This window comes from Bidens hawaiensis, unplaced genomic scaffold (assembly GCF_021521415.1).
Source record: "Bidens hawaiensis isolate Kalapana, Puna unplaced genomic scaffold, B.hawaiensis_p1.1 tig00035446_1, whole genome shotgun sequence".
NCBI lineage: Eukaryota > Viridiplantae > Streptophyta > Magnoliopsida > Asterales > Asteraceae > Bidens > Bidens hawaiensis.
The window spans coordinates 42,444-69,258 of NW_027496159.1; the positions used below are offsets into that span (position 1 = coordinate 42,444).

General features: G+C 36.4%; 1 protein-coding gene and 1 non-coding gene across 3 annotated transcripts; both read left to right on the forward strand.

Moving 5' to 3' along the window:
- The first annotated feature begins 12,236 nt into the window (after window positions 1–12,236).
- On the forward strand, window positions 12,237–20,809 carry LOC143587306 (calcium-dependent mitochondrial ATP-magnesium/phosphate carrier protein 3-like). Of its 2 annotated transcripts, none has more exons than XR_013144862.1 (4): window positions 12,237–12,464; window positions 14,030–14,806; window positions 14,891–15,016; window positions 20,258–20,809. XR_013144862.1 is itself a non-coding variant. In XM_077068631.1 (4 exons), the coding sequence occupies exons 1-3, from the start codon at window positions 12,359–12,361 to the stop codon at window positions 14,950–14,952; spliced, it is 945 nt and encodes a 314-aa protein (XP_076924746.1). In that variant the 5' UTR covers window positions 12,237–12,358; the 3' UTR covers window positions 14,953–14,981; window positions 20,258–20,806. The 2 variants fall into 2 exon arrangements, 1 of the variants encoding a protein (XP_076924746.1); XM_077068631.1 differs by having other exon boundaries at window positions 14,891–14,981; window positions 20,258–20,806.
- A 1,409-nt stretch (window positions 20,810–22,218) lies between these two features.
- TRNAS-AGA (transfer RNA serine (anticodon AGA)) lies at window positions 22,219–22,300 on the forward strand. Its single transcript has one exon. It is a non-coding gene; the product is annotated as a tRNA-Ser (tRNA).
- The last annotated feature ends 4,515 nt before the right edge of the window (window positions 22,301–26,815 follow it).

Below are 26,815 nucleotides of genomic sequence, written 5' to 3' on the forward strand. Positions count from 1 at the left end.
TTCATTATATCCAATTCCTCCCCTTTTAACTGGGGAACGTTGATCACTTACAAGGTGATCAAGTATAGCAGAGGAATTTCTAAATTGCTCAAGCTTTCTGTTAAGTTCCACCACTTTCACCAGGTGATCAGCTATCTGTTTATCCCTTTCAGCTATTAGTTTGGTTTTCTCTTCTAACACTTCATAGCTAAGATCAATTACTTGTATTTTTTCAGCTAGACTGGCTTTAAGACTTCTGATATCTTTCTCACTAGCTTTTATTTTTACCTTGTAACTATTTTCTCTAGCTTTAGTGTAATGATGATCTTCTTTTAATGTTTTAAATTGAGCATCTAAACTAACAAGCTGATCAGTTATTGTTTTCAATTGTTCAGACAGATTTTCACATTTCGTACAAGGGAGTTTAGTACTTACCTCGGAGAGCTGATCTTTCACTTCTGCCATGTAATCTTGATTTTCTCCGGTTAGTTTCTCACTTCCTGCAGTTTCGAGGTTCGCCAAATTGGCCTGTTCGAACACTTCCTCAACATGCAAATTCCAATTGTATTCCCCGTTCTGTCTGGAAATCATCGCCCTATTCTCACTACTTCCACCACTCTGTTGTGTAGACCTGTTCTGACTACGTTCAACTCTGTCATTTGTGCATTCTTTGGCAAAGTAGCCATTCTGTTGACAGTTGTAACACCGAACCTTTGACTTATCAAAACCTGGTCTTTCACCAACAAACTTTCTACCAGTTTTCTTCATAAACCTTTTAACCCTTCTCACAATCATCGCCATCTGCCACTGCAGATCCATCTCTTCCAGATCATCAGCATCGATCTGATCATAGTCTTCGTCTAAAGTTGCAGGATCAACAATCTTGCCTTTAATGTAATTTTCATACGAAGCAATGAAAGATGCATAGAGAGCAAACTGCTGTTCAGCAGATTTAACACTCATGGGCATCTGAGAGTAGTTGTTGTTCGGAACACTTGAAGAGAAACTACCCTTGGTTGCTTGAGGTTTAGAAGCATTTGTACCACCAGCTACAAAACACATATCACCATCCATGTTGAGAGATACATGACCTTCATGTGTTGAGTTATCGCCTGAGTCTCCCTTTGAGTAGTAAGCAGATGATTCAGACTTCGAACTTGAACTTGAGTTAACCTTTGCACCATACATTCCCGAATCCTGAACCTGATCAGTTGGTGTCTCTTTTCGAACCATGTTAAGTTCAAAAGTTCCTAGTTTGTTGACTGCTGTTTCCAAGTCATAGTCGGCAAACTCTTTATCTTCTCTCATCAAGACAGTGTACATCTCCCATTTCGGTGGGAGAGCATCAAGGAGTTTTTCCACGATCTCCTCTTCTTTGTAAGCAATGGAATAATTACTGAGTTCGGTCTTCAGGTGATAATATCTCGTGATGATATCATCAAGTGATTCATTCTTCAAATACTTGAACACCGAGAATTGGGTTTTGAGTAGTTTAATCTTGGATGCACGAATCCCCACATTACCTTCAAATCAGTTTTCAAGTGCTTCCCATAGCTCTCTAGCGGTTATACTTCCTGAAGGTGTGAAGAATCTCTTGTGGAAGAGCCATTGTTATCGCTGCATGAGCTTTGCTTTCAGCCTCATACATTTTCTTTTCTTCCTCTTCCATCTTGTTGTATTTCTTAATCTGTTCACGACCCTCATACAGAGCAGTTGGTGGAATGTATCCATCTTGAATGCACACCCACATCTTAGCATCTTGGTATTTAACATACTGCTCAAACCGATCCTTCCAAGCCACAAAATCGGTACCCTTTAGCATCTTCGGTGCCTTAGTAGCTGAACCCGCTTCCACTTCCATCTTCACCAGTTCCGTAATATTTATCGAAGTCATCTTTTACGAAACGAAAACACAAAGAAACCCGAAAAATAAAAATTTTATCCTTAACAGTACTGTAGGCGAAGTTGTGGATAACTTCGCTTAAGTCTTAACTTCGCTTGAATTCTTAACTTCGCTCTTCTTTTTAAATTCGCCTGATTTGGCGAAGTTGTGGATAACTTCGCTTGAGATAAGCGAACTTGTGAGGTAGGCGAAGTTGTGGATAACTTCGCTTAACCTTATATCTTCGCCTAAACCCTACAAACAGTAGCGGCAACTTCGCCTGATGAACACGATGATTTTGCAGGTTTGATTTTGACGTTTTGCGCAGTATGCGAAGGTGTAATGGGTTGTTTTTGATGGTGGGAGGCGAGTAGGACACAAAAACTCGGTAAACTCGTCCCGCGAATAGTCGAACGGAACGATTTCTACACCCGGGTGATAATCCCGAACCACACAATAACGAGCAAAAGCTCTGATACCAATTGTAGGTTCCCAGCCGGATCTACACGGAATATCTCGTTCTACGTAGGTGCGGAATCCCTACGTAAGACGTTACGAGCGTAGAAGACGATACATGTTAACACGATCAAACACACGTTACAATAAACAAAGACACGTTGTATTGCAACTGGAAACACGTGATTCATTGATCACCGATTACACAACTCGTAAACTCGTTAACTCTAACTCGTCTCCTCTACTGATCTAGCCGAACCTAGCAGTTTATATAACACGACAACTTCGCCTAGCATGTTTAGGCGAAGTTGTCCCTAACTTCGCTTGTTCCACAAGTTCGCCTATATAAGCGAACTTGTGAGAACTTCGCTTACATCCAAATACAAATCCAACTAACTCGATTACAGACACTAGACACTGAAATACTGACATCATGTACCAACTGACTCCCCCTTGGCAGTAGCTTCATATCTCTATCTTCGTCTTCAATAAGTTTTCCTTTCTGTGGTTTCAACAGCTCAAACTTTTTCTGATACCAATTGTAGGTTCCCAGCCGGATCTACACGGAATATCTCGTTCTACGTAGGTGCGGAATCCCTACGTAAGACGTTACGAGCGTAGAAGACGATACACATTAACACGATCAAACACACGAATGGGATAAACACATCTGCAGATCCTTTCATATAATAATCATAACTCGTTACATACCAAACACGAAAACAAAGACACGGCCGACCCGAGGTGAGCTCTACCTCGGGTCATCCCACACGACTCTCCTTCCTGTTTCTCTCTAGACAATTGAACTACACAAAACACACTCTAACTTTTCTGGATACTCAAACCTAAACAAGACACATATATATATATCGAAACAACTTCGCGGGCTTGGGCTTGGGCCAGTAGGCGAAGTTGTTATAACTTCGCCTATGGCGAAGTTGTTCTAACTTCGTACTTCGTTTCCGCTGATCAGAATTGCATAGCGACGGTCACAAAATGCACCAACAAAGTCACTAGTTAACTTCTCAAATTTCCTACTACAAGAAAACTGGCTGTTGAACAAGTTAACTAAATGAGAAAAAGATGTAACAGAAAAGGGAGGAAGACTTAGTACCATTTCATAGCTGATCCTGATAGTGTGGCTCTAAAGCCTTTGCATAGACAAGCCTCTTTGAGCCTCTCGGGAATCGGGTTGATTTCCATCCTTTTTTTGTATTGAGTTACGTGCTCTTCAAGATCAGTGGTCCCGTCATACACTTTCATGTTGGGGGTTTGAAAGCGTTTCGGGGTTTTCGCGTCATAGTTTGGTGGAGAAAATCTGGACAATTTGTGGCTTCACTCCGGTATCTCGGGCATTGGACGTATCGCCCCGGGTACGCTTGATATCATATCCTTAAGTTTCTGCAGTTCCTTATCCATGGCTTGGTTGATACCTGCATCCTGCACGGAACCACGGTTAGCATTTAAGGACATAGGGTCATGCATGTTACCTCATTATTGTGTGAAGGTTGGCATTCCGAAAGAATGGCTGAGTTAAGAAGTGTTTGCTACAGGAGTTGGTCCACCAGAAGCTATGGTCTGCATGGGGATTATATCTCCTTCATGGACCTCGGAGGATCGTTGATGTCGAACCCCTGAGAATCCTTGATCCTGAAAGAAAGATCCTTGATTATGGACAAAGGATCCTAGTGGTTGAGAGTTGAAGGATCCTTGAAGATATGATCCGGAGGATCCAGGTTGAAGAATCATTGGTCCTTGTTGAAAGGTTGAGGATCCTTTAGCTGGTTGACCCATGGACCCCAGGTGAAGGATAGATGATCCTTGCTGAAAAGTTGAGGATCCTTGAACCTATTAACCCATGAACCCCGGGTTAAGGATGGATGATCCTTGCTGGAAAATTGAGGGTCCGTGAGTCTGTAGATTCATGGCTCCCGGTTGAAGGATTGATGATCCTTGAGCAGGTTGAGCCAAGGATATCGAAGTTTTAAAATCTAACATCCTGGGCATCAGGGGAGTTTGATCCTTCGCTAGCCTCTTAGTCTTTTTGAGATCTTTTATTTCACGAAGGATCCTCTGGTTGGTTTTTTTTTGCTGCTCCATGTATGCTTTAACCTGCGAAAACATAGAGGAAGCATCATTGTTAGTATTAACCACCGAAGTGGCAGCAGCAGTTTTCGAGCTCTGGAAGACTGGTAGTTGCGTCTTGCTTCCAGCAGCAGCAGCCCGTGGTGCTCCTGTGATTGGAGGAGGCATCGGTGGCAAAGTCCTTGATGAGAGAGGAACCGAAGATGGCATGGTTGATGAAGAAGAGGTTGATTGAGAGGCCATTGATAGTGACATGGGTATGAAAAATTGAAAATTGGTAGGAATAATATGGATTATAGCACCAATTGCCCCATGATGGGCACCAAATTGTTTTGGATAAAAATCAGCTAAGGATAATGTATCCAAATCTGTAAATGTGAGGTATAGTGCTATGATATTAGCAATGATTGTATGAACGAAATAATGAACACCGTGATTTGTTGCGAGGAAAAACCCCTTGATCTTGATTAGATCAAAGGAAAAAAAAACCCCGGGTGATGACAAATCGTCTATCACCACTTTATTAATATCAAAAAAGGGTTACAATGGGTGGAGTTTATGATCAATGAATACAATCGAGCTATGTGTGTGTGATTACAGAGAACTTAGCAACTAGAATACGTGAGAGTGTAACTATATGGCCTAGCATTGATCACAAACTCGATATATAAAGAAAAGAAAATTACAACTAACAACTAACTCCTACTAATCCGCCATTTCTCCACTTTCTTCCTTCGTGCCTTTTGACCACGTGCTATAGAAGTCCAATAGCGAAATAGATGGTGGACTGAGTCTTAGAGCCGTTGCATTCATTAAATAAAAACCTACATACAAGAGACAATTGTTAATAATACCAATTGTTGAGGATCATTGATCCTGTCACAGCTCCGGAGCCCTTCAGTAGAATAATTAATCCAGATCTGTCATCAAGAATAATATATCCTGAGCATCAAAATTATCTGCTCTAACAGATCCTATTACGATCAAGGGATTTTCCTCGTAACAAATCTCTGTGTTCATCCTTAATTTGTCTATATAATTACCATTTATACATGCACTCTAACTCACAAAACAAATTTGGTTACATTATCCTTAAACCGATTTTTGACCAAAACAATGCATTAACAGATTTATCGATTTGGGGTTCTAGGGCTCATATAGTCTATTGGGATTGAGCGTATCTGCTTAAATTCTTTCTGGTCAGTTTATTAAACAACTAACCCCCTAGCCCAGTTGGCCAGGGGTGTGCGTTAAGGCTTGTAAAGGTTGGGGGCGCGGGTTCGAGCCACCCCCAGCACCGATTTTATAGTTTATCTTTGTAATACTCATTTAATCAATTATATTGATGTATTTAGATATTTAAACTATATTACAAATGTTATAAATACATTATTTTTTATTTAAAACCGACATCCTAACTAATTACGTTTCCGAATCTTGGTTAAAATTATGTGTGTGTATATATATGTGTGTGTGTATGCTATTATTAAAAGATTATTAAAGGTTTTAATAAAGATTTAAAAAGATTGTTAATTTAAAATACATAACTAAAATATATATTATTAAGTATTTATAAAAGATGTATTTTATATATTTAAATGATTTAATTAACCTTTTATATTTATAAATATGTATAATAATTTATGATACTAAATATATTAACTAAAGTATGTTACATAATTAAAGATCTATAAATAAGTATTAATAATATATAACTTAATAAAATAATGTTTAACCATCGAACTCTCGAATCCCATCATATCCGTCAACTTTGTATATTTATTTCCGTATTCAATTTCTTTATTAGGCGATATCGTCAACGCGTGAATCACCGCCTTCATTGTTATCATTATCTTACTAATCCCGTTTGCTCATCTAGCAAGGTGAGCATCTCACTCCCCTTATTTTTACTTATTTTTAACCGTTTTGGGGACATATGCGTTCATAGATATTTTACTATTATTTAATACTCAAACTCGCAACTGTTAGTCTTGTGTGTGTAACAATTTATGCCTAACATGTTATACGCTTATATGGTTTACTTGAATACATTTCGGAAAGGTCCAACATATTCTCATACTAGTATGATCATACGCTCGTCGTGTTAGCCATCGTTCAGTTCATCTAGCATCGAGCTTACCGACAACATTATTTACTTGCTCATTGATTAAATTGCTTATCTCGCTTGACACAGTTTGCTCTTTTATATTATTAGTATAGTGCCTTAAATATGGTGTTTACTCACTCAACCTAGTGTTGACAAAATTATTGTATTTTTAACATGTGTGTAGGTTATCGTGTGATGTGATTCTCAAGCTTATTTTGAAGAAAACTTAGGATTGCATGCTAGAGAGAAGAAATAAAAATTTAAAGTTTATTTTTGTCTTTACTTATCTTAGTTGTGGTTTATGTACTTAGTATTTTATAGTTGTTGGATTTATTTAATTTGAATTAATAGATATTATAATTTTAATTATTGCATGATAGTACCTTGAGAGTTGTGAGCAATCAGCTCACACCCTGACATTTCTGTCGTAGGTTGGGGTGTGACAAAAAAACATATTTAAAACCACCTGTAGTCTGTTAGTAAAACCCGTGCAATGCGGCTGTGAGTTGAAGCAAATTTGGTTGGTATCAGGTTATGGCACTAGAACTAAACCAAACAATAAGTTCGTCAACGCCAAAAGATAACATATTAACATACCCAAAGAAACATGTGTGTTTCTATGGCTAATTGACGTGAGTTCGATTGGTATCAAAATATTGCACCGAAACTAAACAAACAAAATAAATTCGCCAACGTTCGAATACAACAAAAAATATATTTTTTTATTTAGGTTTTTCAAGGTATCGAAGTAAACCTAAAAATTAAAAAATTATTTCTTCAAGATAACAGACTTAAACACCAAAAAAACATATTTAAACAAAAAACAAAAGCATTTAAAGCTCACATAAAAAAAGAAGGAAAAAGGATAAAAATAAGAAAATGAAGAGGAAATGGAATGAGAGAATGAATAAAATGAACAAGGGAATGAAATGAATCGTACCATTCATTTGTCTTGTTTGGTTAACCTATGGAAATGAAATGAATAATTACTTTATGTTATTTGGTATAAAAAAATTGTATGAATGAAATATAAACAAATAAAAACATTCTTATCTCAAAATATATTTATTTTTATACAAAAAAAAAACTGAAATGACGACGGTGGTGATGGTAGCTCCGATGACGAAATTGGTGGTGGCGGCAGTCAGGTGGGGTGGTGATGGCGGTGACAGCATTAGTAGTGATGGCGATGGTAGGGTCACGACGACGATGGTGGTGGTCAGACGGTGGCAGCGGTTATGGTCAGGTGGCAGTGGTAGGGCTAGTGGTAAGGTGGTGGTGGTGGTGGTGGTGTCGGCGGTGGTGGCGGCGGTGTCGGTCAGGTGGTGGTGGTAGTGGTGGTGGTTGTTGTTAGGTGGCGGTTGTTGTTGTTAGGTAGTGGTGGTGTTGAGAAAGTAGGGTGAAAGAGGAATGAAATGAAAAGAAAAAGAGAGTGGGAAGGAATGGTTTTGATGAAATGAGATTCCGTGTGTAATGGATGATTTCATTCCATTAAGCAACCAAACACCACTTTTTTTCATTCTCACATAATAAATTATTTCATTCTCTCTGTCATTATTACATACCAAACACTTTATTGTCAATGGGTCATCGTCAAAAGCACAAACACAACTCCACTTGAGATAATAAATTAAACAAATTTAAAAATGCAGGACAAGGGACTCAAACATGGACACAAAATACAACTCAGCATTAAGAAAGCCACATTTAACCATCAAACCAGTAGGGTAGATTGTAAAATTAATACAACAATTTACTTAAAAGCAAATAAAAGATCTTAAAAATACTTTCTGATACCAAACTTCAATATTTACCTATAGTTATAAATATAATTATAATAATAATATATTTCTTTTTTTCTTTTAAACAGTCAACTAAGGAACGCCGGGTACTCCGTACGCGGTTCCCATTGGCTAAAGATAGCCCGAGCCGGCTACTAGTCCGGACAGATGGAGCCCCTAACGGTCCACCTGTTGAGGGATTCACCGGAAAACCCGATCCCCAATGATTGATAATAATAATAATAGGTTTGAGAAATGAATAAATTAATATTTAAAATGAAAAGATTAAAATACCCCTATGTTAACGTTAAAAACCAATGTTTTAAAAACCGGTTTTTTCATTGTACCGGATTGGGCTAAAAAATGGTACAACCGGTTGAATCGGGTTATACCGAAAGGTTCAACCAGTTGAATAGTTTACCTTATAATTTCCTATAAATGCAAGTTTTATCAAAAAATAACTCAAAAGTAAATGATTTCACTACAAAAATAATCTAAAAGTTAATTCATATTAAAAAAAAGTAATGCAAAAACACTCAATTTTAAAAAAGTAGTCCTAAAGTTTACAAGTTTGAATGTTAATTGTTGGGTTAAAAGTAATTTTAAAAAAATATGAGCCGCAAATACCAAAAATTTCTCGGACTTAAAACCGATTTTCCGGGTAACAACCGGTATTTTAGAAAAAAAACCGTCGGTACGATATTCTAGCAAACCGGCCAAAATACCGGGCTCAAAATACCGGCCCACTGTGCGAAATCCGGTTCAACTGACCGGTTTGAACTGGTTTTTAAAACACTGTTAAAAAATGACGGATTTAATAATTTGAATGAAATTTGCAATAATCAGAAACCTCAACTCAAGGTTCCAGATGAAAGAAACAACTATTTTAAACAAAACTCGCATAAACGACCAAATCTCAAAAACAAAAATGGCACTTTAATAACAACTAGTATTTCTTTCGGCGCGTTGTGCCGAACAGGTTGATAAAACCCAAGTGTTGAAACGGTAAGTTGACGTGAAATCGGTTAGTTTTGTTTACGTGTGTTATAGTATCGAAACTAAGACAAAAATAAAATAAAATAAATATTATAAAAACTAGGGTGAACCAATGGCATGACGTTGGTCGAAAAAACACGATTGTTGATAAATACCGATCGTTATCGATCTCGGATGTTGAGGTGGTTGAGTCTACACGAATTCAGTCGCTTTTCATTCGTTACGGTAACATAACTAAAAAAACAAAAATAGCATTCGGTCAGTTTTCGTTACGTAGTGAAACTAAAACAGAACTCGGCGAGTCTACGCGAATTCGGCCAGTTTCCATCGCGTTCGACATGTTACCGTAACTAAAACAAAATAATGAAAAAGAACAAAAAATGTAATTCACATTCAGTAAGTTTTCGTTACATTCATTGCACGTCGAAACTAAAAATATTATACCAACAGAGTGCCACAAAGTGGCCCCAATAGAGACTTTACAACACCAAAGTTGTAAATTATTATATATAATAATAATAATAATAATAATAACAAAACTTTGACCACTATTTATTGTCCGTCACTCCTTTGCCTCATCTAAAGAAATCAAAAACTTTTGTGGCCCACAATTAAGTTTGTGTTATAACTATATACTAGATGGGTGACCGCACGATGCTGCGGGAAACCAAAATCCTAGTAATCATGTAACAATTAAGGATGTTTAAAGTTCATTTAAAATCTTGAAAATGTTTAAACCAATCACTACTTTTGATTAGCTGGTTTCTGAATGTTCAAACCATAGAAAAAAGTTCGGTTTACGGTTTATACCAAAAATTGGCCATATAAAACCGGACCGGACTGTAAACTTATTATTGAAACTCAATGTGTGAAACCAAACCATTAGTAACGATTCAGTTTAAATTTTCTACGCTTTAGTTTTCGTTTTCAATGAAAAAAAATAACCAACGGTTTAACTCACTATTTAACTTAGAAACCGGTAAAATTGAATTGTGAACGCCTATATGTAACATGTTAATTTTTTAATTGAAGAAAACTATAGCAATACCATACCCAAATTAAAGACAATAAAATGCTCGTTTTTATGGTGTAATTTTTAAAAAAATGTATTAACGTATGAAAAAGTTACGGCTGTTGGAAAATCGTTGGTGGGAAGTTGGTTACAATTAAAATAAAAAAGAATACATAGGTAAAGATCAAGGTTCAAAGTTGTAATAATTTTTAAAATTTACAAAAGTTGAGTAAAGATGAGGGGGCAATGTTGTAACTTTTTCATGTATATTTTCTAATGGACAAGTTTGTCCCTATCTTACATGCTATAGAAGGTGTACCTTAAGCTTTATAAGTTGTGAATTACTTAAAATTAATGTGTCTTAATTTGCCCATGTTTCATGCATTATATATAGTATAGATTATTATAGTTATCAATATTAAATATAGATTAGGCTTTTTTTTTTCAAATTATTTTCTCCTATATATGCATATCATTATATCTTATTGTAATACACATATGATTATTGAAATATACTTTTTTCTCCCTACATATTTTTCTCTTGCGTTTTAACTATGGGAAAATTTTCAAAATAAACGTTTATGAAAACGTTTTTAAGGTTTTAGGTGTCATTTGCAAGAAATTTCCAAAATAGGTATTATAATCTAGTCGTGACGAGTAGTTTGTATAACCAATTAAAAATTGACACGTGTCTTTAAACTAACCATAACGAGCAGATTTACTAACCATTTACTCGTCATGACTAAATAAGTTTTATGTCTCGTAATCAATGCCCACGAGTAATTCATAAGTTCTTTAGTCGCTACGAGTAGATTGTAAGGTTAAACTAGTTACGGCGAGTTAAATACTAATAAACTACTCTTGTAGGGAACGCAAACCAGATAAACTAGTCGTCACGACTAAATGACTTATGAATTACTCGTGGGGGTTGATTAAGATGCATGAAACTTATTTAGTCGTGACGAGCAAATGATTAGTGAACCTGCTCGTTACGGTTAGTTTAACGGCACGTGTCAAGTTTTAACTGGTTCTACAAACTACTCGTGTGTAATCATAAACTATTCGTCATGACTAGTTTATAATACATATTTTAAGAATTTCTTGCAAATGACATCTAAAACCTGAAAAACGTTTTTATAAACGCTTATTTTGGAAATTACCCTTTTAACTATTATTCTTGTTTCAAAACAGTTTGGTGAGTAATTCATCCGGATAACTGGCCAGCTACTTTTTAATTCTAAAATATTAAAAAAAAACTGGAAAGCTACTTTTTTATAATTAAAGAATATGCCCTCGATTAAAAAGTTCTCACCATGTGAAGAAAACACATTTTTTTTAAGAGAAGTAAAGAATGAATACTTTTTGGCTAGGACTAGATAGTATTAAGATACAATAATTCTAAAACTATATTCCCATTTAATTGTATTTGTGTATAAGAGTATGTTATGGTTTCGTTCATATAGTTTGTTAAATTCTTTTCACAAGTGTTTGGTCGTACATATTATTTGTCAAGCGTATGTTTCTTTAACGAATTTACCGTTCATGTATTATTTTATTTCCGGGTATCTGTTTCATTTCCAGTTTTATAATTATTTATTTTTCTTAAAGATGGATATATTTTATATTTATACATTCTTTCATGTTAAGATGATGTATGCTCATAAAATGAATACTTTTTGATGTCAAACTATAACATTCAACTAACATATTCAATGCTTTCAGTTAATATATAGAAATGTGTAATAGGAACATTATGAGAAGATTTTGTCTTCACAAGGCCTACAAGTCGGTCGCACATGCTATCAGTCTATTTTCAACACCAAAAGATCAAGTTTCTATAGAACATAATGGAATAGATTGCTGGTCGACTCCACGTCAGTCACCTGCTTTCAAAACGATTTTAGGATTAGATAAAAAGCCGACCAGGGACTCCAAACAGATCCAGGTAGGGCTGTCGGCCTTGCAAATCCCCCTCCGAGTATAAGTACGCCAAGGAGTTGCTTAGGGTTTGCGATGCCAATCGTGACGGTACGGTTGATTATCACGAGTTTAGACGCTACATGGATGACAAGGAGCTTGAGCTGTACCACATTTTTCAATCCATTGATGTTGAACATAATGGCTGTATCTTGCCTGAAGAGCTTTATGGTGCGCTTGCTAAGGCAGGTATTAATATTGTACCGATATCAGTGTTTTAATTTAAGTCTTAATTTTCAACTTTTAGTGTTGTGAGTCTTAATTAGTTCCTACTTGCTACAATTGTTAGTGTTTTGCAACTTGCAAAAGGATAATTTGTTAATAGTCCGAAGCGTGCGTATACTGAATTGTTAGTTTCAAAGTGCTATATATATATATATATATATAAATTCTACATCATATTAAAATTACCGATATCCCACCGCGATAACCGATATCTGATATTTTTCCGTATTAACTGCGTAGTTATTAACCGATAAAATGAACCATGACTGAACAAAACCGGTGTTTTTGGTTCAATGGATTTGATTAACCAACCATTTGGTTATGATTACGGTTAATGTGTTATCGTTGACCGGCTTTAATGAAAACCGAACTGAACCTATCATGTTTGGAATGCCATAATTGAGCTTGGAACACTATAACCGAATTATTTTCATTTGAAGCAATGGATAAAAAGATAAAAAAATACATTACACAGTTAACCGAACTTAACTGAAACCGATGGTTAACTGATTATTTGGTAATTTTGGTTGTGGTTACGGTTAAGCCACTGTAACTGAATCGCACTGACTTTGCACGTTCATACATTTGATACATTGTACGAATATTTTAATTAGATTTTTTAATAATGATAACTCAAGGGTAAGTAACTAAGTTTTTCAAGTGTTGCGCTAAATTTACTAGTTTTAAGTTTCTTTTAAAATCACTCAAATTATATTAGGCGTTCAGAAACTATGTAATATTTTATACAGGTTTAAATTTTTTAAAAATTAAATGAGGCAAATGAAACATATATGAATGTGGTTACTAATAAGTGATTTTTTTTCTCAATTAACTTTAATAGGAGGCAACAGTGAAGAACAAAATTAACTAAGTACTAATTGTGTTTTATAATTGTTAAATTTAAGTCAAATTGTAATTTTTTAATCGCTAAATAGTGACAAAGGTTCATATATGTTTCATTGTCTCACTTACTTTTTAATTTTTTAAACATTTATAAAAGAGCTACATAGGATTAAAGCGTCTAATAGAAAGTTGAGTGACTTTTAATGTAGCATAAAAAGTTTGAATGACTTTATTGTAAACTTGATTACTATTGTATAAAGGAACCCTTTTTCGTTATCGTGTAGGGTATCAGAGCCTTAAGGTTATTTCCTTTTTTTTGTTCACTTTAATGTATAAGAATGTTTAATTGTTGGTGATGGTTTGTTCTTACTTTGATCTATAAAGTGCAATTTTGTTTGATTGTCTTTCTTTGTAGAATGATAGTCTTGTTGCTTTACACAACACAATGACTCTTAAAAGATAAGATTCTTGACAAGAAAGTTTATTGTTGGACCATTGAACTATTGCCTCTGATTTGCTCATCAAATGGTTCTATATCTAGTTTATAAAGATGGCACATAACCATTGGTGCTTCTTGATGTTGACATTTATTGGTCATTTTAACTAATACTATTAAGTAATAAAATACTGTTCTTTTTAGTTGTATTGTTCACATCTTATCATCTATAACAGCTTTTTCTTTGCAGGCATAGAACTCAATGATGACGGGTTAGCGAGTTTTGTAGAACGTGTCGATAAAGACAACAACGGGACCATAACATTTGAGGAATGGCGAGACTTTTTATTACTTTATCCACACGAAGCAACAATTGAAAACATCTACCAATATTGGGAGCGTGTATCATTAGTTGACATTGGCGAACAAGCAGTAATCCCAGCTGGCATAAGTAAACATGTTCACGCCACCAAATACCTCCTCGCTGGTGGGGTGGCGGGTGCCGTCTCTCGTACCGCCACCGCCCCACTTGACCGCCTCAAAGTCGCCCTACAAGTCCAAACAACCAAAGCTTCAATCGGGCCAGCGGTTAACAAGATTTGGAAAGAAGGCGGTGTGTTATCTTTTTTTAGAGGTAACGGGTTAAATGTCGTTAAAGTCGCACCCGAGAGTGCTATTAAGTTTTATACTTATGAATTGTTGAAGGATGTTATTGGTGGTGGGGATAAGGATGATATAGGGACGTTTGGCCGGCTGCTGGCGGGCGGTATGGCGGGCGCGGTGGCACAAACCGCGATTTATCCGATGGATTTGGTGAAAACGCGGCTGCAAACTTATGTTTGTGAAGGTGGAAAAGCTCCTAGCCTGGGAAAACTTTCAAAGGATATTTGGGTTCACGAGGGCCCACGGGCTTTTTATAAGGGGATCGTTCCGTCTATTCTTGGTATTATTCCTTATGCGGGAATCGACTTGGCGGTTTATGAGACGTTGAAAGAGATGTCTAAAACATATATTTTTGTTGATAGTGGTATGAACTATGAACAATTACCTACGTGTGCGTATGTTTTTGTTATTATATTGTTATTATTAAAAGTTTGTGTTTTTTTTGTAGAACCCGGTCCGCTAGCTCAATTGGGGTGTGGGACTGTTTCTGGGGCCCTTGGAGCCACTTGAGTATACCCGTTACAAGTTATCAGGACAAGGTAGTTGTTTATTTGCTTTAGAGGTGGATAAGCAGGTCGGTCGTGTGGGTTTGGCTGTTCATAATGGTATATTTTATAAGGGTTGGGATGACCATAAACAAGTTCTATAGGAGTATGCAAGGTTAGGTTGGGTCGGTTTTGGGATCAAACAAACCAAATAGCGAAAATTCGGGTTTTTAAGTTTTTGAAAACATTTGGTTTTGGTTTCAGTTTTACCAACTGGGCTTTACACTTTTGGGCAGCAGAAAAATGGTCTAAAGTAGTGAATCTGAGCCTAAAACTGGGCCTAAACCTTTTTGTTAATTAATAATGGATTATTATACATTTGGGCAAAAATATTTGGGTCACACTATTTTTTAAATTACTTAACATTCAAAATTAATAATGATAATCTATAAATGGGTTCGGTTTGGTTTTATTTACAAACTTTATATTAATTTTTTGACGAATTTAGATTTATACAAACTGCTATGTTTGTTTTTTATTTTTTTTTTACTTTTTCTTTTTACATCATACACGCCATGTCTTATCGCATTGTATTTAAAAGATTATTTGTTGTCAACTTATTTTTTTTATAAAATGGAAAAGAAACGACCAACATTGAACCGAATTTGCATTGTCCAATACTCAAATTTAAAGCATTTATCCATCTCAATTCTTTCCTCACGTAGTATAAATAAGTGCAAAAACTCATGTTAGTTGTATTTAGTTATAATCAGGGTTTTAGCCCATATAGTTGGCTAAAGCCCATGGGTCTTTTATGGGTTGATAGCTAGGGTTTATTTGTGTATAAATAGATGTAGTTGTTTATGTATATCTCACACCTTCAAGTAATAAACATTACTTTCACTATAACCATCTTCTTTACATGGTATCAGAGCTACGACTCTCGATCCAAACCCTAGCCGCGATCTGACCCGAACCCGAGTCTGACCAGCCGTCACCAGCAGCCTTCAGATCTGAAACAAGCCCCTGCCTTGTTGTTCTATCCTGTCACGAAATCTTTTTTTTTTTTTCGACCGTGAAAGTACTGTTCACCGACGAGCACTGTTCACGTTGGAATCACTGTTCATCGGAATACTGTTCACGCGCGGAATCACTGTTCCCCCGGAGTACTGTTCATAGCCGGAAAATCACTGTTCACGCCGGAAGTCACTGTTCACGCCGGAAGTTACTGTTCGTTTGCCGGAATTTCTGTTCACTGCCGGAAAGTTACTGTTCGCTGCCGGAATTACTGTTCGCTGCTGGGATTAACTGTTCACGACGATTAACTGTTTACGCCGGAATCTGTTCCCGCCCTCCACCCGCACTTGTTACTGTTCACAGTCAATTTTCAGTTTCGTGTATCACTATGGGCGAAAATACATACATGTATACATTTACTAAAGAGGAGCATGATCTTATTCAACGGTTTCTTACCTCCCAGTTGCCTCATCCTCAAACCAGCTCGGCACATTCAGGTAAACCTTCTAGCCTTGACTTATCATGGGTGATTGATTCTGGAGCCACACATCACATGACTGGGAATCGGGGTATTTTTTCTAGTCTTCAAAATGTTTCCCATGCACCGGTACGTCTTGCCGATGGATCTTCATGTCCCGTTCTCGGCATAGGATCCATCAGTAACTCGGAAAACCTAAAACTGTCTTCTATCCTATTTGTTCCTAAATTTCCTACCAGTCTTTGTTCAGTGAGTCAGATTACCAAACAAAACAACTGTTCTGTGACCTTTTACCCAACTCACTGCGTTTTTCATGAACTAGGAACAAACCGGGTAATTGGTACTGGTTTTGAATCAGGAGGTCTCTATCGTATATCCCCGTTTTCGCATCCTGTAGCAAACTTATGTGATTCCGCTGTCAGGGAGGCTCACTGTCGGTTAGGTCATCCCTCTACAGCGGTTCTGAGGTAAATGCGACCAGATTTACCACTTTCGTCTTTTAATTTTCATTGTGAGTCGTTTCAACTTGGTAAACATACCAGGCGTCCCTATCCCCCTAGGGTGCCCAATCGAGTCAGTTCTTGTTTTGAACTGTTGCATTCTGATGTATGGGGTCCTTGCCCTATCAAATCTACGTTGGGTTTTGAATATTTTATTACCTTTATTGATGACTATTCTCGCACTACTTGGGTTTATTTGTTGAAATCTCGTAGTGAGGTATTTTCCATATTTCGAGAATTTAATGCTTATGTTCAAAACCAATTTAACACCACCATTAAAACTTTTCGATCTGATAATGCTAAAGAATATTTTTCCACCGACTTTTCTTCATACTTAAAAACCAACGGCATTATTCATGAATCATCGTGTGCTTATACATCTCAACAAAATGGTGTGTCCGAACGCAAAAATCGTCACATATTGGATGTTGCTCGCACAATCATGATCCAATCACGTGTTCCTCATCGTTTTTGGGGAGATGCCGTTCTCACTGCCACATATCTGATTAACCGCATGCCCTCAACCGTTCTTCATGGTAAAACACCGTTTTCTGTACTATTTCCCAACGATGATCCATTTCCTCTCGCACCTAAAGTATTTGGTTGCGTCGCCTATGTTCATGACCATAGTCCAAAAACCATCAAACTTGATCCCCGAGCCATTCGTTGTGTCTTTCTTGGTTACTCACGGGTTCAAAAAGGGTATCGATGCTATAGCCCATCACTTCACCGATACTTTACTAGTGCCGATGTCACTTTTCACGAGTCTCCTTACTTTCTCGAGTGTTCCACTCCTGTTTCTGACCCGTTTCCCGACCTCGATATACCCACATCTCCCTTCATCCCCACCATTCCTGTGTCAATTCTTTCTACCGATCCAATCTCTACTGATTCTGACCCACCGACAGAATCTCCGCCACTGCTTTTCACATATGCTAGGCGGGGTAGGGGTCAAACATCAGCGACTCTTGATTCACACCCTGGCCACGACCCCGAAATACCCTCCTATACTCCGTCTACATCTGAGCAATCCACACCTCTCACTAATACATCCTTACCCGATCCAACAACCTCTGATACACCCGTTTATGATCCTCCTGGTGCCCCACTTCCCGATATACCTATTTCCTTTCGCAAGGAACCCCGGAAACCTATCTCCTGAATCTCATGCGTACACCACTACCCTTGATTCCTACCCGATTCCCAAGAATGTGACGAGCGCTCTCGCTCACCCAGGATGGAGACAGGCTATGGAAGATGAAATTGGGGCTCTAAAGTCCAATCATACATGAGATCTTGAAACACTTCCTAAAGGGAAGCGTATTGTTGGTTGTCGTTGGGTGTTTACGGTTAAACTACACCCGGATGGCTCCTTACACCGCTTAAAGGCTCGGTTGGTTGCAAAAGGGTATTCTCAGGCATATGGCATTGATTACGATGAAACCTTCTCTCCGGTTGCTAAAATGTCATCTGTCCGTATTTGTATCGCTTTTGCTGCCATTAATCATTGGCCGCTCCATCAGCTTGATGTCAAGAACGCCTTTCTTAATGGTGTTCTTGAGGAGGAGGTATATATAGAGCAGCCCCCAGGGTTCGTTGTTGAGGAGGAGGCCTCGAAAGTTTGTAGACTACGTCGTTCTCTATATGGTCTAAAACAGTCTCCCAGGGCATGGTTTGGTCGATTCTCTAGTGTTATGGGACAGTTTGGGATGACTCGGAGTGCCTACGATCACTCTGTCTTCTTTAGACACCAGAAAGGAAAGAGGATTATCGTAGTTGTTTATGTGGATGACATTATAATCACAGGTGATGACGAGGTCGGGATTATCGAACTCAAGCAGTTTCTTCAGTCTCAGTTTCAGGTCAGCGACTTAGGTCGATTGAGGTATTTCCTTGGCATAGAAGTATCCCGCTCTCCACAAGGAATACTTCTTTCCCAACGAAAGTATGTTCTTGATATGTTAACTGAATGTGGCTTACTGGGTTGTAAACCTGTTGATACCCCAATGCTTCCTACAAAGAAACTCCTCCCAAAGGAAGGAGATCCAATGAAAGATCCTGAGCGATACAGACGGTTGGTTGGTAAACTTAATTATTTAACCGTCACACGACCGGATATCTCCTTTACTGTCAGTGTTCTGAGCCAATTTATGGCTACACCATACATCGGTCACTGGGATGCTGCCATTCGTGTCTTAAGATATCTTAAGACCTCACCTGGCTTGGGTATATTATACTCCGATCAGGGTCATTGTCGTGTAGGTGCCTTCACGGAAGAAGGAGATGGTCGGATATCAGGGTTCTCAGATGCAGATTGGGCAGGTTGTCCGATTTCTCGACGATCTACCACCGGATATTGTGTGTTTGTTGGAGGAAATCTTGTATCATGGAAGAGTAAGAAACAACACACGGTTTCCCGGTCGAGTGCCGAATCGGAGTATAGAGCCATGGCAGATGTAACATCAGAGATGACATGGGTTCGTCGTCTTCTCAGAGAGCTCGGGGTTGTTTCTAATGACTTGATGAGGTTATACTGTGATAGTCAGTCAGCCATTCACATAGCCAAGAATCAAGTATTTCATGAGAGGACAAAACATATTGAGGTCGACTGCCACCTTATCAGAGATCGAGTAGTAGGCACACAAACTGATCCTCCTTCCATTCAACCAGTTCATGTGAAGACAAATTTTCAGCTAGCAGACATTCTAACTAAACCGCTCCGGAAAGCTCAGATAGATTTTATTTGTAACAAGTTGGGCATGATTAACATCTATGCTCCAACTTGAGGAGGAGTGTTAGTTGTATTTAGTTATAATTAGGGTTTTAGCCCATATAGTTGGCTAAAGCCCATGGGCCTTTTATGGGTTGATAGCTAGGGTTTATTTGTGTATAAATAGATGTAGTTGTTTATGTATTTCTCACACCTTCAAGTAATAAACATTACTTTCACTACAACCATCTTCTTTACAACTCACAATTTTGTTCAAATTTCACATGTGGACTCGTGGAGGGACTTTAATGTGTAAAAAGTTGTTAAGGGATTTTTACGAGAAAAAAAGAAAATAACCTAGCTTTTTATATTTATATGTAACTAATTGTTAATGGACTTTTATGAGAAAATATATAAAGGATGCTGTTTTTCTTTTCTTTTTATTTATTTATTATTTTTTTATAGTATTTATCTCTTATGATTTTACCATTTGACCGGTTATCAAATAAGTTTAACAGGTTGCATGTAACTATAATCAACAAAAAGTCAAAAATAGTGTTTGTGGGTCAACCCAATCTGACCTGCTTTGCTCTACTTGTACTAAAACGACCCTTTTGCGTTTCAGAATGCAAGCACATCAGGGTAGTGGAGCTGCAGCATACAACGGGATGACTGACGTTTTTATGAAAACTTATAAAAACGAAGGGCCCCGAGGTTTCTACAAAGGGCTTTTCCCGAATCTTTTAAAAGTTATACCAGCTGCTAGCATTACGTATATAGCTTATGAAGCAATGAAAAAGGCACTGGATCTTCAATGATGATGACGATGATGATGGTAATATTATAATAACAAAATAGTCGGTTACATGACATGCTTTAGTTTCCGACTCGGAAAGAAGGGTATTTTTGTAAATGAAGAACTATTTCACATGTTCCACATTTATGTTCTAGTGCACAAGATTATGTTCGGAACAAGTACATTAGACTTCACCAATTCTTTTACATGTTGGATTCGTGGAAATGATTATGACATTAATGTTATGTTATGCTTGTTCTTGTGATTTTGCTGTGATTGATTGTGTGCGCGACGCAACATGTCATAAACTAATATGTCAACAGCTTCTAAGATGACAGTGAGAGGCTTGGAACATCTAAGATGTCATCTCCTCTTTTGTGGTCAACTAAGCACTAGCAGTGGGCTTGATCACTTAGAGTCATATAAAAGCTCGATTTGGGTCGAATTAAACAAGGTTGAGTCTACTTGAATAAAACCCAAACGAGTTTATTATTCATATGGATATAATAAAGTTCATATAATATACAATAACATAATATAAATGTATAAAAGTAACTAAATAGAAAAAAACTAGTGTTTGATCTGCTTATATTCCTGTTGCGCTGCGTCAATGCACTAATATGCGTTTGGTTGGTATGAATTAAGTTTGTTAAGATGACAACACTAAATTAAACAAATTACAGTAGCAATGCACATATGACTTATAATAAAAAAATGAACATATTAAAAAGGTCGTAACATACGGTAAGGACATTGATTCTATTTCTCTCTCACGTCCTACACGAAGAATTCACTTGATAAAACCGGGCGTTGCAGCGGCAAGTACATGCGAATTCGGTCGGTATTGGTACCTGAAATAAGCCTAAAAAATAAATTGATTAAATTAACATGTTTACAATAAAAAAAACCCAAAAAATTAGCAGCACTAGTATAATATATTATAAAAAATAACACTTTAAAAAAATCGGTTGGAAAAACCCGGGTGATGGTAAAACCCGAGAGTTATCGATCCCGGGTGTTGCGGCGACGAGTCGGTAAAATAAGAGTGTTGGTAAAACCCTAGCCTTGTCGATCTTGGGGCTTGCAGCGGTGAGTCGACAAGAAATCTGTCAATTTCGATATGTTCGATATGGTATCAAAACTATAGCAAAAAAGTCGGTAAAACCCTAACGTTGCATCGATGAGTTGACACTAATTTGATCAACTTCGTTACGTTTGTTAGAGTACCTGAACTAAACTAAAAAAATATGACAATGGCCAAAATTTAATTTTAGTCTATTATTATATAATATTAACAACTAGCTCCTGTGTATTACATGAGATTTGTTAAATGACCGAAATTTATGTATTTAATCATACGTAATTTAGGGATCTTTTGAATTTATAAATTAATTTTAATATCATCACACACACTTCAAATGTTACATATTTAAAACTTACATTTTCCTAAGATAGAAATAATGTTTTAAGATGACAAAAAAAAATCAAACTTTAGAGATTACCTAAACATATTAAATATGTTTTATATGATCAATACGAATATAAGTTAAATAGTGTTTTACAAATTGTAAGATTATATATATTGTATATATTCAACGATATTTGAATTACACACATAATTAAATATCTATTATAAACCTAGTTCACTAATAGTTCGTTCTTTTGAGAAATCATGCATAACGAGTTGAACACAACATAAATAGTTATATGTGATGTTTAGTGATTTGTTTCTTTATAATAAGAAGGTAGGTATAAATTTCTATATTTTCGGGAGGAAATTAAACAAGAAGGTGGACGTGCCGGAGTGGTTATCGGGCATGACTAGAAATCATGTGGGCTTTGCCCGCGCAGGTTCGAATCCTACCGTCCACGGTTTTTTGAAAACTATACTGTTCATTTATTTTAATTGTGTTATGTGCTCAAATGATTACTTTTGAGAATTATTATTTTTTGATACCTTTTACCTATAAGAAAATTGTTTGATAATCAACTCAAGTTAATTACACGTATTCAAGATTTAAGTTATTAATAAGGGTGGTAATTTAGAATGGTAAGTCAGATAATAAATCGTTTGTAAATATTTAAACTTTTTTTTTTCTTTCTTGAATGACAACTTTTATTAAAACAGCAAACTAGCAAGAAGCTAGAGCCACAAACCATAAAACAAATTAAACGTTGAAATTACACCAATCATTCCAACGAAGAGATTTAAATGAAGACTTATTTTTAATCCAAAGAAACCCCACAGACTTGATATCCTTTCTAATTTTAGTCTCTAAAGTAACCGTGCTTTCAAAAATAGCCTCATTCTTGCATTCCAAATGCACCAACAAGCCGTTAATATAATACCATGAGGTGATTTCTTCCTCTTCTTCCTCTTCTTCTTACCCAATAGAGCCGTTTTATGAAGTTCGAGAAGATCCCTGACCGAAAAGGTGAAAATAGGGGGTATGCGACACCAAGAGCTTACGAAGCTCCAAACTCGATTTGCGATTTGGCAAGAAGTGAGTAAATGGTCTCGTTTCATGAAGATCCTCACAAAGACCACACTCTTGTGAGTCTACCGGTACTTTTTGTAGAAGAAGATCAACCCTTGTCGATATCCTATCCTTCTCCGCTTTCCAACGAACACGTTTACTTTTTTTTTGGTTTACTTTTTTTTGAAACCCAATTATTCTACTCCATAACATAATTAGCAGTTGAGCTTGTTGCGTTAAAAATAGCCCATTTCATTGAGCCAATGGAGTAACATTGTGAAATGACTTTAATACACAACTAGTAAGCAAACCCACACGTACTTGCGGTGTTCCCGATAATACGGACACAAGTATCTATGTAGTAAAGGATATCGACATGTAGTTTACACCGAAAACCATATAAACAAATAACGATTTGCGTTGTGTTAACTTGCAAATTTAAACCGAAATGTAAAATACAAGTTAAATAAATTTATAAAGTGTAGGTTTAAAAAAATTCAAACTAAATTATAGGGTTGTATTGTATTTTTACTAGTACTTTAAGAGGAAAAAATAAGTAAAACTTATTAATAGTCAAGGAAAGAGAATGAACGGTTGCTAAAGTCTACATGAAAAAAAAAAGAACTCAAGTAAGCATAAAAGAGAAAATCAATCAAAACATGTAGCAAGCGGGGTACGTTGAACACATTTTGGTTAGAACCTATCTTACCTAGACCAAATTGTTATGTTTTCCAATAGACAAAATGTGTTCGACTCAAGCACTAAGCACATCAAATGTGTTAACATCCTTTTAACGGGTCTCAAAACTAGCAAATAATAAACGGGTAAAACGTGGCTTAGATCGAGCATGTAACTTTAAGGGGTTTGAATAATTAGTTACGTAATAGATCATTATGTTAATCCTTAGATTCATCACACTGGTCACGGGAGCATTACACACAAAATAAATTTAGGAGCAGAGTCGTCCAAAACGATTATATAATAAGCTAATAAACAATATGCTTGACTATTGTTTTAACAAGATATATGATCAGTAGTGGCAAATCAAGGAATCTTCGTCAGTGGGGGTAAACAATAGGACATGTTAGAACGATTGGAGCGCGTCAGATAAAAAACATTGTATTAACCTATAACAAAAAAAATTCACTCAATATTAAGACATACAAACTATAATTCTTAAACATTCAAATTACCTGAACTAAGATCTTGATTTTAAAAAGAGTTGGATGCTGGATGCACCGAGACTTTCAGGTAGGTCTTCAAAGTCGAGGCGCTAGACACAAGACAAGAGCTTCACTATGACAGTCAAGGTGCCAGGAATCTAAATTAAAGAATAATATAAAAAATAGGCAAGAATATAATGTTTATTTCTAAATCCGGCTAGAATGTGTGTGGGATCACCGCATTTCAATTCTGAAATGCATTTCAAATCCAAACGATAGTAGCGCTTGTGACTTACATTCCGGTTTTATAATGTCAGGTAGTAGGCTATCTTGATTTTGTGATGATCAGTCTCATTTAGAATACATAAGTCATTTAGGGCTTTGAATTGTATTTGGAGGAAAATATAAGAGCCTTGAGGTCTCTAAAAAATTTGAATGGGTGGGTGCCTATTCAATTTAGGCCTACTTTTACATCAAACTAATGTAACATTTATAACAGCTGAACTTCAAGTAAATCTGTCCCTAATGATGAGATATTTATATTACATGAAACTATGAAAATATTAAGATTATAATTTGAGCCAATCAAAAACCTAATTAAACTACCTAGATAGGATAAGTAAGGTATCGTATTCACAAGGAGTATGTGGTCAATATAATTCGTGTACAGATTTAATATTATGAAGTGAATGGTTTTTAGTGATGATCACACAAGCAATTAAAGTGAATTTAGAGAACTAAGCAACGAACAAGTAAACGAGTTTTAAGCAATTAACAAAACAAACCACACCCGGGAATTCAAGTAAGCAATCTACAGTTATCTCACGCAACCTATCAGATTAATTATTAACGATTAACTACAGACTGATCAATCAGACAAAACCTTAGACATCAACAATCACTTTACACACGACACTGATTATCAAACAGTCCTTGCCAGTGTGACTCAGTTAAGGGTAATTGTATATTTTATTGTATTCAATCTAATCAAATAGTCATATGATCAGTTATCTAGCAACTGGTAACAGATCGTTCAGACTAACGTAAACCTAAACCGACCGAACACTCAGAAATACCAAATATCAATAATAATATATCAATCATCAATAAACATTTTAAAGTATTCTTAATCACATGAGAAAAAACTGTAAATGTTACAAACTATACATCCCGGGTGCGATTCTAGAAGATTGGCCGAGCCTTGACATCATTGGATCTTCAATATGGATGATATGAATCATGTGTAGGGTCTTGGCACAAGCTATGGTGGTGAAAATCGCCTCTTGTAGCTACTGGAATCGCCTCTTGTTCGTCAAAGCGGAGTTAGGGTTATTTTTTTATGAAGAATGAGATATAAACCTAAAATTCCCATTTGCACCCTCATCGCGATACGCGATGGGGTCTTCAATGGTCCATCGCATATCGCGATGGACCAGAAAGTCAACATCACTTAAACCAATGTTGCAAAAGTCGCTAGGCGGTCCCTAGGCGGCCGACCCCCTTGGAGGGAGTACTCGGAGTATTCGGGGAGTACTCGGAGAGTACCCGGACATGATAGATATAAAGAAAATTAGATTTTGGGTAATATATATATTTCAAATATCATAAGTTTACTAATATTTATAACAAAATAAATGTATTTTAATATAAATAAGAGAAATACATTTTTAAACACTAAATTATTCTAAAAAATGTTAATCATTAATTAAAAATAATGATATTCGTTCTTTAATATTATAGAAATACGAATTATGTTGTATTTTTTAAGTCAAAATAGACCCAAGTTAACCGACTAGATGTGATTCAGGCTAATGTTAACCACCTTTGACCAACTTTTAGTAACTAGGCGGAGTTAAAGAAACTCCCCTCGGCACCATACCTTGTAGCGAGTACTCGGAGAGTACTCGGCCTTGTATACCTACTTTTACAATATTGTTTTAAACCCATCGCGATACGCGATGGGTCTTCAGCAAGCCATCGCATATCGTGATGGGTCTTGTTACCAGCAAACTTCATTAGACTTCTTCGTTTCGCGTGCTGAACGTCTCGGGTCTTCATACCATGTCACAACAGGTTCAAATTGAGTACTTTAGCATCTGTGACCTGAAAACCAATAATACATGTATGAAGTATCGAAAGTTCTAGAATAAACGATTAAAACTAAATAATAAAAAACTAAAACATATACAAATTAACCGACCATCAGTGATACACATAAAAACATATGAAAAGGTGTAGAAAATGTGTTTGGTTTAAACATGTCTAATAATATAAATACAAACTTAGCACTATTACAATTAATAATAGAATCAAAGTTAACGATGTCATGTATGCAGTGGCGGACCCAGGATTTTTTGCCAATGGGGTCCCATATTTTCGGTGTTCAAATTTTTCGGGTCGATCGTTGTTCAGGTCGGGTCGAGGCGAAGAACATAATAAAAAACAATATCATAATAAAACTTTCTTTTCAATCATCACTACCTGAACGGGTCAAAATGGGTCGGGTTGACACATAAACACTTTGTTTTCCCTTTCTTAAACATTTTTGAGATAGAACCTAGATCCACCCTTTCATAAGCATGTGTTGAAAACCATTAACTTAAACTAGTGAAAAATAAAACTGATATTTTAAAGTGTTTGAATGTTTCTAAAGAAAACCATGCATAAAGTTGAAAACAATGATATGTATTTTAGAGGTGTTTGAATGTTTCCAAAGTTATTATTGCAACATTAGCAATCAAATGATT